General features: G+C 44.5%; 1 protein-coding gene across 2 annotated transcripts in view; it reads left to right on the top strand.

The window, feature by feature from the left end:
- Nucleotides 1–2,914: 2,914 nt before the first annotated feature.
- STOX2 (storkhead box 2) overlaps nt 2,915–11,454 on the top strand; it is a 72,526-nt gene continuing 63,986 nt past the window's right edge. Inside the window, exon 1 of one of the 2 annotated variants that reach the window (XM_051790423.1) lies at nt 2,915–3,584. In XM_051790423.1, the coding sequence (XP_051646383.1) occupies nt 3,419–3,584 (166 nt within the window). In that variant the 5' untranslated portion in view covers nt 2,915–3,418. The remainder of the gene's footprint in view (nt 3,585–11,454) is intronic. The other variant, XM_051790424.1, reaches the window with a different exon arrangement.

The following is an 11,454-nucleotide window of genomic DNA, read 5'->3' as shown; positions in this document are numbered from 1 at the left end:
TATTCCAAAGAAAACAGCCAAAACTTAATCTTTGTCTTTAATTATATATTTGATTCATCCCAGTAACAAAACTTGACTTCAAACAATGGAAGAGCAGGAGGAAACTTGCTCTGAATTCCTCTCTTCAAAGAAGAGAACTCTTTCAGATACTATGTCAGAAAACTTTAAGCTGAAACCAAACGAGATAACTGTGAGAAGACTAAATACAAGGAACTTTAGCTGACCACAGGAATAACGTCTCAGTACTGAGAGGAGGCCTCCAAAATTGATTTTGAACAAATATCCCCACATTTGGGAAGGAAAAATCAACTTTGCTAGATGGATTAATTATTCCTCTCATTCCTTCTTCTTTTTCATAGTTGTAGGAGCAAATTATTATTCATTTAAAATTACCACACAATGAAAACACATTGTTATCTGTGCCCAAAACTACAAACCAGTTTAATTCCTACAACTGATAAGTAGAATATACCATGTGTTAATTGTATGTACTATATTACTCTCATGACAATTCATGGAAGTATACAAATTAAGTCAATTAAAGCTACTTGAAAGTCTTCTGTATGCTGTCACCAGTTCATTGGTGCACAGCAAATTGCTTGAAAAGAATTGGGATGTGTACGCTGTATCTGACAGTTACAGAGCCATCCTCTGGTTTTTTTATTTGATATTTGTTGGACTATTTTAGTTGGGAATAATTATACAGAAAGCCAGTGTAAAGATCACTCTGGTCTTGTTTGTTGTCGTGCACGCATGTGTGTGTGTGCGCGCGTGTGTGTGTCCTGCTTTGTTCTGTCTTTCTACTTCTTGACCTCATTTTTCCTCCTCATTGCTGATTCCTATTTGTCTCTTGTCTCATGTCTTTTTTTAATGGAACAGATTGATATCTAGGGCTGTGTCTAGACTAGGAGAAAGGTTGAGTTTAGTTCAGCTGTAAGTTGAAGTTAGCTGGCCAGCTATATTCAACCACTTCTTGACTGCTGAAAAGGCAAAGCCATGAGAATTCATGCTCCTGGCTAGAATTTAACTTGCTTTTACATCTGGTAAAATAGGTATGTTTTTTAGGTTTGACTTAGTTAGGTAGTGCTAACCAATCTATCCCAACCTCAGCCTTCAATGAGAAAAGCTGAACAATTCTAAAAGTTCTCCTTATGGTTTTTCTGGTCTGAGGGTGAAAACATGTTCTATTATAAGCTTTGCGTAGGTTGTTGAGTAAATTGCTAGATGAGTAAGTTGCATGATGAAAAACCTTGTATTTTTATTAGAGGAGCTCTAGGCCATCTTTTTTCTCATCTTAACTTTTTGCGGTTGCTGCCAGTATACAAAGCATCAATAGACACGTCGTTCCTATTGGCTTTTCATGACGTTGGAAAAAGATGAGCCTGAATGAGAAAGGACCCCATAGCATTTAATTTTTTTTCCTGATATTCAATAATGTAATTTCTACTCACGTGAAAGGGACTGCTGTATGCAAAATCCTGAATGATTCTTTGGTGTGTGTGTGTGTACAGTAGCCACGTGGGCTGAGGTGGACACTGAAGTGACTAACCCATAGCCATGTAGCAAGGCAGCTACTGGATCATGTCTCACGGTTCACTGCCTCTGATGCTCAGTTCATTCACTGAAGGTCATCCTTTTACTGGTTCACCACTACTGGAAATTTCCAATTACAAAATTATAGCTGTTTTTTCACGTTCTCAGGAATGTGACACAATCTGATTAATTATAAAAATCTAAATATGTAGGTAATTTATTGGCAACATTTTCGCATCCCTGCATTGCAGTTGTCCCTACTGGTAACGCTGGCAGCACATGACACCTAGTGTGCTCGAGAGTTGTCCCGCGGGGGAGGAAGAATTGAGTCCCCTCGCTCAGTTTTGGCTAACCAAAGTTCATAAAATGCCCAGGTGGCCTGGCCCCATTCAACACGATGCCCTGGGTGCAGATGTGGGCACCACTGGAGGTGGCAGGGCGGGCAGCCCGCGTGCCACCGGCGAGCTGGGCACCCCGGGTGTCTTGGATATCCTTGCGGAGTGTGGCGTTTTTTTAGTGTGGTGGTGGTACTGACCAGGCCCTGCTGGGCAGAGCCGAGAAGCGGTGTTCTCCAGGCGCCGAGGGGGAAAGGCGGCCAAAGATCACTGGGGAACCCCGATGGCTTCACGCAGGGGTGCCCCGAGTATGCAGCTCTCTCCCGGCCCCCTTCTCTTGGCTGTGTCCCGCGGCTGGCCCGGGGCGGGAGCGGTGCCCGCAGGGCCCCCAGGGCCGCCCTGCCCATCGCTGCTCCTGCCCGAAGTCCGGCGGTGCGCGGTGCCCGGCGCTGCGCACCCGGCCCCAGCGATCCAGAGCTACCACCAGGAAGGAAGGAAGGAAGGACGGAAAAGAGGCGGAGCGGGAGCGGGCGGGAAGGGGCCGGGTCCCCGCGGTACACGGCGCTTTGTACACGGGCGGGCGCGAGTCGGAGCCGCCCGAGGCAGCGCGGAGCCCGGCGGGACTAGCATGAGCCCGGGCGGCGGCGCGGCGCCTGGCGCTCCGGCAGCGGCTGCTCTCGGCGCAGCGGGGCGGAGGGAGGGCGGCGGGCGGGCCGGGCAGGCGGGCGGAGTGGCCGGCGGCCTCCCCGGTGGCCTCGCCCCCCGCGCCGGCCGCCCCTAGCGCGGAGCCGGCGGCGGTCCAGCGCCGGGCACAGGCGGGCGGGAGTGGGCGCCGGCCATGGCGAGGCGCGGCGCTGCCGGGGGCCGCGGGCCGCTGTCGGCCGCCCGGGCGCCGCGGGCCTGAGGAGGGCGGCGGCGACGGCGGCGCGGGGGGGTCGCGGCTGCATCCGCTGGTCCCACGGCCGAGAGAGGCGCCTGCGGGCCCTCCCTCTTCTCCTCCTCCTCCGCTCCCTCCTCCTCCCTCTGCTCCTCCCGCCGCGCCGGGAGCTGCCGCCGCCTCCCCAGCGCCGGGCGCGCCGCGGTCGGGGTCGCAGTCGGCGGCCGCCGGGTTTTCCTCGTTTGTTTGGGCCTTTTGTGTCGCGGCTCACAGTTGGCTAAGCACGGCCGGGCTGAATCGGGCCATTGTTCGGGACCCCCGAGCTCCCACGCCGCACATCTCTCGTCCCCAGCCCCCCTTCAGCCTTCCCCCTCTCCCCCCCTTTTTTTGCCTGAGAAGCCACATAACGTGCCTTTCCTCCACGCAAATCTGGGAGCTGTAAGCCGGACCGATTGCAAATGAAGTGTAATGCATTGTGGGACGTGTGTAAAATTGGATCATTCGAGGGGGAAAAAAAAAAAAAAGGAAGGGACCTGCGGCTGGCGCCCTAGAAGAGGGAGCGGCGAGATGCGCGCAGGTTGCGCCCCGGCGGTGGCCGCGCTAGGCTGATGCCCGGCGGCGCGCACCCCTGACCCATGCTGCGGCGGGAGGAACACGCTCGGGCATCCTCAGCATGAAGAAGACGCGGAGTACGACCTTGCGGCGGGCCTGGCCTAGCTCCGACTTCTCCGACCGGGCCTCAGACCGCATGAGGTCCCGCAGCGAGAAGGACTACCGACTGCACAAGCACTTCCCCCCAGCTTTTATTTCCCAGGCATCACGGGGCTACATGACATCAGGTTTGTAACATAATTTGTTTATGCGAGGGAGCTTTATTGCGAGGCTGCTGCGGAATGTGTGTCTGGCCGGGAAGGCTGTGTTGGTGGGTACGGAGGGGAGCCTGCGATCGGGAGGCTGAGTTGTTATGAATAATGCACAAAAAAAAAAATAGCATACATCCACCATTTTGTACCTCTGCAAGATTCACAGCAGGGTCCTCGCAATATGGTGTTTAAAATCTATTAGTCAAGCGAAATAAATATACGAGATAAACGGTTGCATCTTTCTGTCGTGGAAGGGCAGATAAAAATGACCGGCTGTGCAGAGCATGGAGCCTTTTGCTCCTTTTGTGTGTAAAAGCATGTGCTGGATATTTACTGCTGCCCCACACATTCCTCTTTAAATGCAGTTAACTCTAGTTAACTTATTGGGCTTTCGTGTTTTTCCATTTTGGAAAGGAAAAGGGTCACCTGTGATTGCAAATGCTCTTGCCTTGTTACAGGCTCTCTGGGTTTTGGCTGCACGTTTCTGCAATGGCAAAGCATGCGTTGGTGAAAATGACTGTAAACACATTTGCATTTGTTTTTTGAGGTGTAGAAGGAGGCTAGACCTGTGTATGTGGCGGAACACACACGTACATGTATATTCATTTGTCAGTTGCTTTCAAGGAAGGCCGTTGGGAAATAATGGACCAACATGTTTGTGCATGGGAAAGAGAAAGCGCAAACAAAACAAAAAACAGCTCAGGGAAAGGCAGTCGTCAGGGAGAGGCTTGGTCTCCGATGGAGAGTGCTGGTGAGATTTCGGAAAGCCTCAGTACTGTTAGTGGAATCTGCTCCATCCTGAAATGCATCTTAATGGCCTTGGAATTAAGACATTTCATAAACACCCAAAAGAAGACTTGGGAATATGCTGATCGGGAGGGGACCAGGGGCAGAAAATCCTGGAAACCTCCTTTGTTGTTCTGCTGCCTGCTTGTTGTGATGATAGGACATAATGTTTCATTATTATGATGGCAAATGCCAATTTATCACGAAGGCACGTTTTCCCTCTGAGGCTCAATTTAGGTTGAGTAGGCAGATTCTTTTAAAGGAGAAAGGTGTTTTATTATGCATTACTGAAAACGTCTCCAGCCCTGTATTCTGTTCCCCCTTCCCCATTTCTACTACAAAGGTTGAACCAAAAATTGTGGTTGTCAGTTATATACTCACTTTCCTGTCTCTGGCCCTAATAAATGTATCTCTTTAGTCAGGATTGGTTTCTCATGTTTTAAAAATGTCTTCTGACTGTTATTTCTTTAATGCCTGTGTACAAGGAAAATAACATGCATTTTATTGAAAAATTTGCCTGTATAAGAATATTGTGCTGTTTTGGCAATATTCTGTTTTTTTCCCTTTCCTGGGAACTCACATATTGAGAGGAAATTACAAGGATAATTTATGCTTGAACAGCTGAATGATTGTGGTGGTGGAGGGACTGATTTGTTTCGTTGGTGCTGCAAGACCTGAAAGGGGCTGGAAAGCTGAATCTGTCCATACTGTGAAGATTTTTGTTGTTCTGTGTGAATGTCCTGATATTCCCGCTGTAAGATACGCTGTGTCAGTTCTGTTGAAGTAGGTACTTTTAGGCCTTTCTTTCAGTGTGGAAGCCTGTACTGAAAAGAGAAGGAGCTCACGTGAGCGTTTTGTGCCAAGCAGTGTGGTTTTTGCTTGTTTTCAATTCTTCAGGGAAGCAGTCTGGCTCTGTGAAAGCTTTATCTTGGCAAAATTGGTACAATCCAACCAGACAAACACCAGCAATCTGCAGAATCAGATGTGTCACCCTGAATTTTTTTACCAGATACCTGTGTCCTTGGGGGGTGGGAAGTGACACAGAATTTTAATCTGTTATGAATGTTTTGAAGTAATCTCCAGACCTTCAGAATACTTGTTTATGAATATGGAGCTCATTGATTCCAATTGCAACAACTGAAGAAGAAGGGCAAATGTCATCTTTGGTTTTACTAATTTACTAAAGTTATTGGAGGGAGAAACACATTGAAAATTGAAACCAGCAAGTGGTTTTTGTTTTTGCTGAGGTTTTCTTGTTGTTTTATTGTTTGTTTGTTTTTTTTTTAACCCAAACAACAACTTAGTAGGCTTTTATCTGGAAATGCAGTTGTTCTCTCTTGATGGATCGTTTCCACATTCATTTAATTTTAAAGGATCCTTGTCCACTGCCTTTTCAAATATTAGTTTTGGGAGGAATAGCTACTGTACCTAAACGCTTCTGACTGTTTGAAGGAAACTCTCTTCCTTGCAGGAAATCTATAGGAAGTCCTCTGGCGTAAAACTTGTGGGGGTCAGGAATACAAATACTTTCTTTTTCACCCAGAATGTTGTAGGGGAGAAAGTGTCCTGAAACACATGGGCTTTTCAGAAGGCTGCATACTGTTTATCCAACTATTTAACCTCATCACCATTAGCATTGTTGTGGTTCTCTTTTAATTAAATGCCTCATTGTTTGGGGTGGGGGGTGGAGGGTGGGAAAGAAACCTTGAGGTTTTGCCTCAATTACTGTGCTTAGGGAAATATGGAAAAGCAGATAATCAAACAACGTTCAGTAAGATGCTGAGAAGCTTGAAAGTTAATATACAAGTATGCCTCAATGGAGCATGGAGAAGCATCTATATATTTCTTTCAGCACAGAGAAATACTGAGTAATGGTGTTGCAGTTAATGCCGTGGTGTTTTATTTGAGAAGAATACAGTCTCTAAGCAGAACATGTTTATATTGGAAGTGCAAACCTCATGGTAGAGTGGTGAAGCATACCTGATTTTAAGCAGCCTTTTCAGTAAAACTGAGTAAGGACGAGTTTGATATTTGTTTGATTTGAAGCAGCATTGGTGGCTGGCCAGTCACATTTTCAGTACTCAGGGAACAAACTGCCCATAATTATAGAAAATTGATGCAGATGCAATTCATATGAAATCTAAAGATTGTTTGACAGATGAATGGAGATGGAAGTAAGGAGGGAAAAAAGCAGACAATTTAGAAAATCACACATTTTTGCTGCTGAATAATCTCTTGATACATGCTATTAAATAGGCTGTACTCCAGGGTTTCTTTAGGCCTCCTAGCAACCACTAGGTTCAAAGGCCATGCAAGGAGTTCATTGTTCATGCAGAATATTAATTTCCCAGTGGAGGACTGTCTTGGAGAAAAAACACTGAAAAAGAAAATTACAACAATGTAGAGCTTTGACCTTGTGTGAAAAGAGACATTGAAAAGTTTGAGTCCAATAAAATTCATGCATGTTACTGAAAAAGAGGAAATATACTTGGAAGTTTTTGATAGATTGCTGCTTAATTCAAGGAAAAATAAAGAAATCATATGCAACTGCCAAGCAGGATAAAAGTTAATGAAACTTAAGAGGCCTCCAAACAGTCACATGAAATAATACGTATGGCTCTTGAAATGTTGGAAGCCTCTTTCTTCCCCCCCCCCCCCCTTCTAAATAACAAAGGCAAATCCTGGATTTTGTTTTAGCAGAGAGAGGAACTGCACCCTGTGATTGACCCAGCCATTGAATGTTACGAGAACTGAGTAGTACTCTTGAAAGAAAACTTTTTCTGCAGCCTTTCTTGAGCTACTTCAATTGAAGATTTTGGTGTTGGAGGTGTATCACGTCAGTTTGAGATGGAGGTGGTGTAGGGTAACAGGCTAGCACACACAGCATGAAGGAACATCTAAAGAGCTTTCTACAAAACTAACTCCGGAGCATGCTCATTTGAAGGTTACCTTCTGAAAAGTGTGCAGTTACTTTATTGCTCTTTGCATACAGTTTCCTTGCAGAGGTTTCAGTCTTCCAAAGTTGAAAGGTAAAATTCAGTCTATATGTTGCCTGCTGTTACTGAAGTTTGATTACCAAGTTAAAGCAGAAGGGAAAGAAGAGAAGTATGTAACACTGCTATCCAATTGATGGTATCTATGTGCAAATTAAAATTTGTGGGAGGAAAAGATATCCTCATTCTCTCTTTCAAGGATATTTGATGAAAGGTCTAGGACAGCCTCTTCAAGCTCCTTGAACAGTAAGAAGGCTCTTGGGAGGCATTTGAGCAAATTCAAGGGTCCTGAATTTTTTTTTTAAGCTTCAATCTCTAATTCTAAAAATTAATATTTGGAGATAACCATGCATGATCTGAAGAACTCAGTTTAATGTAATTGAGAAATGACAGATACATGCAAAGCCTTGAAGCTAGTTCACTTCTCCTGTCCCTTAATTCAGTTATCTAAAGGAATGTGTTCTAGCTTGAAAGTAGCTGTATTGTAATTAATATTTAATGGAATAATCAGTATTGCATCACCTTCTTTTTCTCTCAGTGTGGTATTAAGAAACACCTTCTCATTCATCTTCTTAACAGTAATGTGATTGCTTTGCCTCCCTGAATTCTGAGTAGTTTTAGGTTGTCTTAGGCCAGACCCATTGCTGGGACAGTGAGAACTGAGAATGTGCAGGTGTCAGTGGCTAGCAGGACTAGCTTTGCCTCTTGGCTTCTGCTCTATCTCCTTTGCTTTAGTCTGTGCCAATGTGGTGAACCCCAAGTGGGTCACTCTGTTCAGCTACTTGAGGGGCTATGCTTACTTTATTGCTTGGAAAGTTGCTCCTGAGCTCACTGTGTCTAACAGTCCCTTTTGACCTCTGTGGCATCCACTTAACTTGACAGAAAATTAGGAACTTTCACTGCATCCTCATCTGGGGGGAGCATGTAAGTGTATTCTGTCTTCACACCACAGACTTGGTGCAAGTTCATGGACCAGTCATTTTTGCACAGTTTCTGGTTCATTTTGTCCCCCCCCCCCCCCCCGTTTCTTGCCTAAACGAGAACAGAAGACAAGCTTCTCTCTCCTGTAGAACCCTGAATGAATGATTTTCATTCTCGTGGTTGCACGTGCAGTGTGAACTCACGGTGCTGTGCCCATGCCTGTATGTTATGCCACACATGTGCCTGGTCCTTGCCCACCAGATACCAAGACATTTTCTGCATATCCATGGCTTCACTTTTAGTCCAAGCTGTGGACAGTGTCCTGAGCACTGCTTGTGCAGTCAACTGACCAAACTGCATTTGGATACCTGTTGCTCTCCCTAGCCATTGTGACCTATGAGCAAGGGGATCCAGAGTGTCTTTTTTCTTCGTGGCATTAGAAGTAAAATCAAAGAGGAATGGATATAAGAAAGAAACAGAAGTCTATGTGTTTGCCTGTCTTACCTGGACCTGTTCAGGTTTCTATCTCAGTTCAGAGCACTCATCCCTGCAGGGCTAAGTGTCAGGTTATTTTTCCTCCCCAGCCTCTTGTTGCTGCTTGCATTCAAAGTCCCCATGTTGTCTCTGCTGCTTTGCTTGGACCTTCAGCCAGGTTGGGGTGCACAGAGGTGCTCCAGGATCAGGTCACCAAGGGGTGGCATTGGCAATTGTACAGGGGTGTCAGTCTGAGCACATTTCTAGGGGTGTTTCCAGTAGTCCTGTGACCAAGTAATTTTTCTGTATGCTCACTAGGCATCATGATAGCTACTGAAGATACAGGAAGCTCCTCTTTCAAGAATAGACAAGCGTTGAGAACAAACACAGTACTGATTCATCACAAATAGCTCCCAGTCTTTCACACGTGTGGAAGTTATACTCTGTTGGCAACATTTGATAAACCTGAAGGGTGTTGAATGTCTTGCCATTTTGGAATTGAATAGCAGCCATGTCTTTGCAAAATGCATTACTTGTTGGAGGGGGCTGAAATGTGAGGATTTTGCAGATCACCTTGAGTTAGCCCAGTGACCTGCTCAGTTGTGAGCAACAATAGGCCTTCATTTGTATGCTGGAGAGTTAATCCCAGAGTAAACTACCATCTTTGTGATAGTCTTTGAACAGTTTAAAGAGGTGTGAGTACAATCAGGTGTGAAGATTAGAAGGATGATATTTTGCTAAGCACATTATAGAAATCCTCCAAAAATTGGGGGTTTCTTTTCAGTGTTCTGGGCAGCTTCTTTAGCGTGACTCTGCTTCATAGCCCATAGCAGGTTGTAGAATATCTCTGTGAATAGCATTAAAACAGAATCAACATCCAAATTCTGGGACATAAGTAAAGCAGCGCTGAAAAAAAATTTCAGATACTCTTGGATCCTCCTGAGCATGCTTTTACATGGTTAGAAGAGACCAGACAACATTAGAGCCATGATCAAAAATTGTGAGCTAATTTAGAGCTTGTGTGAGACTTGCTAAATAATACAATATTAATGGTGTTTGGGTTCTTTTTCTTGAAAATCATGATACTTTACATTATTTTAAATGATGAAGCTACCTTTAAACTGGATATCTGATTGTTTTGGTGGTGTAGATGTAAATCTGAGCCTAGAAATATAGGTTGCCCATTGTAAGTGTCTGATGAATGCTTCATGCAATTCTGTCTAACCATTGGGTTTGATTTTTACCAGAAGAGGGAAAAAGAATAATGGCCATTGAAACTGAGACCTGAGTGCCTGAAGTTAAAGTGAACACTTTCAGTTATAAGTCTTTTTTCGTAGGTGAATCAGATAGGACAGGAAGCAGAAAGGAGGGTTAAAAGCTTTTCTAAAAGTCTCATGAAAGTGTGTTTCTGTACTTGTTTTTGCAGAATTTTTGGTATCAAGGCCAGTGGCAACCAGAGTAATCATTGGGAAAGTGCTTGAATATTGATGTTTCAGAACTCTCCCAAAGCAGTATTTGTTGCTCCTGAGTGACTGCCTGTAGCTATGAAGGGGTATGAAAGTTGTTTATAGCTGCTGGCTTGCTTTTTCCAGCACATTTATCAAGTTGGCTGCTCTACTGATGCTGTTTTGTATCTCACTCTTGGATGACATATAGGTGCTGGAATTATCTTGCTCAAATAGACTGTGGAGAAGAGGAGGGTGGCAGGGAAAGAAAAAAGGAAGATCTGGCTTTACAGGAAGTGTATTTGGGCACACAGCATGATGTAGTTGGGTAGAGCAGTCTAGTTCAGACAGAACCCTGGGCTGTATTGGCAGGTTTTAAACAGTCTGCAAAAGGTAACTGAAAAAAGAAAACTTGATTTTCAACAGGCTTGAATTCATTATAAAAAGGATAGCAACTCCCTTTTCCTTCCCTCAAAGAGAGATTAAAATCACTGGGTTTGAAAGTTAGGAGGTGAGGGAGGTATTCCCAACTGTGTCAGTCATTGACTTTGTTTTCCTGGGCACTTTTAATTGTTTCTGCAGTTCTCTACACTTAGATTGTAATCTGCTCAGTAGGAGAACTGTCTCATTTGTTTTATACTGTAATATTGCCAATCACAAAAAAATCCTTTCTCAATCCAGGCCTTGAATTGGTAACTGTGGGTAAGAACAGACATCCAAAAATAGGTGCATTCAGTGTGAACAAAGCAGTCCTCATTCTGCAAGTGAAATCCTGTATTCAGATCAACATTTGGATGCCACTGTGTTCTTAAGAATTTTCCTTTTCGCCTTCCTGCAAGCTGAAAAAGAGAGCCTGTTTATAATACCAGCAGTAAATGATGTGGAATGATTGTTATTCAGTACTGTTATCACTTCTACCTTGTCAACCAACTCCTCACAACCCAAAGATAGTTCTGTTTTTCAACAAATTTTAGATAATGTGATTCCTATAATTTTTAAAGTACAGGAGCGTTCGCTGTTACTTCAGTGGGAAATGCTATCTGCAGCAGATAGCTACAAATGCACAATTTATTAGAAATTTCAAGTTGTGGTATTGAAAAAACAGATCTAGTTTTATTGGATTTGATAGGGTGTGAAAGCAGTAGAGGAAGAACGAACAGTGTTTGAGGAACTGCTTTTATTTTGTGAACTTTATGTAGGTATTTGAGTATTGTGAAAAGAATGCAT

Source organism: Manacus candei, unplaced genomic scaffold (assembly GCF_025592945.1).
Source record: "Manacus candei isolate 608988 ecotype Guabito, Panama unplaced genomic scaffold, ASM2559294v1 h1tg000028l, whole genome shotgun sequence".
NCBI classification, from domain to species: Eukaryota; Metazoa; Chordata; class Aves; order Passeriformes; family Pipridae; genus Manacus; species Manacus candei.
Note: the sequence above shows the minus strand (reverse complement) of the source record. Positions and strands in the feature narration are given on the sequence as shown.